The 2,701-nt window shown below is 38.5% G+C and overlaps 1 protein-coding gene across 1 annotated transcript in view; it reads left to right on the forward strand.

The window, feature by feature from the left end:
* The window catches only part of mark2b (MAP/microtubule affinity-regulating kinase 2b), a gene marked incomplete at both ends in the record, with an annotated part of 50,210 nt that overhangs the window by 19,101 nt on the left and 28,408 nt on the right, over positions 1–2,701 (forward strand). Inside the window, 2 exon segments of the mRNA XM_035675076.1 lie at positions 671–724; positions 2,437–2,485. Coding sequence (XP_035530969.1) covers positions 671–724; positions 2,437–2,485 — 103 coding nt within the window.

A 2,701-nucleotide genomic window follows, 5' to 3' on the forward strand; every position in this document is an offset into this window, starting at 1 on the left:
ACACACACACACAAAGAAAACAAGGGAGAGTCAGAGGGCATGAAAGAGTCAGACAGCACAACCAGAAAGAGGAGTGGAAAAAAGGATTTAGTTGACAGTGAAATACTGAAATGGGAGAAAGAAGTAGACCTCCCTTTTCTGTGTCCTTGTTAGAGAGATACATCTTTGTTTCCTCGCCTTTCTTTTTGTGTCCTCTTTTCTCTTCTTCTTTCCTCCTCTTTTTTTCTACATCTCTCACTTTGAATCTCTCCCATCTGTCTGTTTCTCTATTTTTATTTCTCTCTCTCTTTCCCTTTCTGCGTTTTATGTCTCCCTCGTCGGTGCCCACTGTTGGATTATGAACCATAGACCTCATTATGGCATGGGTATAACCATGCTTCAGTTCTGTGTGTTTGTGTGTGTCCCTGTCAGTATACTTGCCCTATTATGCAACTGTCGCCTGCTGTGATTGTGTGTTTATCACTTAATACTGTGAGATTGTATCGTTCTGTTTGTGTGTGTGTCTGTGATGTCTCCAAAAAGATAGCAGTATGTATGTGTGTTTGTGCTGTGGTCACAGGCTGTAGCTGTGCAGGTTTGTGTGAGCGAGATGCGTCAAACCTACTGCAGCAAGTGTTATTAATTAATAAAAGTGTAATAATACAATAACACCTTCTTGTTTTGCTTTTAGGTGGCTGTAAAGATCATTGATAAGACACAGCTCAACTCCTCCAGTTTGCAGAAGGTGGGTCTCTCTCTCTCTCTCTCTCTCTCTCTCTTTCACTCACTCACTCACTCACTCACTCTCTCACACACACACACACACACACACACAGGTTCAAAATTCAAACTTCAGTCCCTTTCTCAGAAGTCATTTTCAAGTCTTCCTTCCCCATGTGTCTTTCTCTTTTGCTCCCTTGCACTCTCTCTATCCATCTCTCTTTTCCTTCCTCTTTCTCTGTCTTTCTGAAGTGGTCTAGTTTTCAGAGAGAGTTTTAATTACAGGAAACAAGCTGCAATTACTTCTTTTGATCGTGGCAGGGTGGGGTCTGTCCACTTACACGCACACTCTCTAACCATGTATGGTCGCACACTCAACACACACACACCAAACGCTCATAAGGCACAATATATACTTGTGTGCAAACGCAGACGCACAGAGCACATGAAGAAAATGTTAAGACATAACAAAGACACTAACTAATACATAAATCCATTGATAATTGCTCATACTTAATATCTAATCGAACACCCTTACGTCGAATGTAAAGATGCATGCAAATGCAAATCCATTCACACCAGAATTGACAGAACTCCTGACATTACACTCTTATCAGGTCTTAAAGGATTATATTTTTCTTATTGTCCACATATCCAATGCAAAGACCAAAGCCAACAATGCGTTTGTCCATCTAAATACTTCCTGATTTTCATAATGCGTTGTTGGTACTTAGCCCCAACTCCATTCAATTCTACTAAAGTTCTAAATCGTTAAAAATGTAACTAAATGTTAATAAAATATGTGAAAACATTGTATGTGATGGGGACTATTTTCAGGCACAGATTGATACACATTTAGTGCTCTTCCGGGTATTTAAAGCAGCAGGACGATGTATGTGGGACTGAAACAATATAAAGCAAGTTCAAGTGTCAAGATAAGAGTTAAGATAATAAGTCCAGCTTTAAGGTTCTGATTTAATATACTATGTTGGTCTTAAATATAACATGATGTTCAAGTTATGTTTGAAAAAGTGGTTTGCATTATTTTCAAGAACAGCAGATGTCTATCAAACGGGGCAAATGCTTGTAACAGAGTAAATATTACTGACTGAACTGTTGCAGTTTTGTGTGTTTGTAACGTTAATAGTAATAGGTTAACTTCTGTCTGTCTACACTGAGTTTTCTGGATAATTGGCCCCAAAAATATCCACTAAGCCTAGTTTGATCTTATCTGTGCACTTGCAGGAAATAAATTCTTAAAAAATGAACAGCTTCTCTTCACACCGTTTACCTTAGAAAGAGTCTGGATGGCGTCAAGCTAGACTTGGTTGAAATAGTGCTCGTACAGTATTTTGACTTATGTTGGTATTTACTCTGCTTTGTTTGTTTGTTTTATTTTGAAATCCAAAATTGTGCCAGGTCTTGGATATTAACTGTATTTCTTGAACCTCTGCCTGTGTGTCATAACTAACCATGTGTGTTTTTGTTTTCCTTCTCATAATTTAACCCACATGCTCATTAACAGGAAGTGAATGTTTGTGTTTTCAGTGTCCTGTTACCCACTGACACAATGACAAAGAAAGAAACCGTAATGGCACAAAAGGGCACATACATGCAAAATCAGTTGATATAAATTAGTAGACCTGTAGAATATAAATGTAACCCACAACAACAAACACACATTCACACTGACATCGACCTAAATTTGGTAGCTTATTTGTGGCCTGTTTCTTGCAGCTCTTCCGGGAGGTGAGGATCATGAAGATGTTAAATCACCCCAACATAGGTGAGTCACACTGAAACGTGAGTTTCACACAGAGAAACAAATTTAATTGGTGTGTGAAGGTCAGGTGTTCAATCCAAATCATAATAAAACTTTTCTCTCTTATCTCTTTATTTTTGCTTTCACTCTTGATGCCTTTTCTTTCTAAACTCCTATTTCCACTGGTGCTCCCTTTTTTCTGTCTCTCTCTCTTTTGCCCCATCTCCCTTAACTTAACTC

This window comes from Morone saxatilis, unplaced genomic scaffold, assembly GCF_004916995.1.
Source record: "Morone saxatilis isolate NCDOM2014 unplaced genomic scaffold, NCSU_SB_2.0 Contig4, whole genome shotgun sequence".
In the NCBI taxonomy this organism is placed as follows: Eukaryota; Metazoa; Chordata; class Actinopteri; family Moronidae; genus Morone; species Morone saxatilis.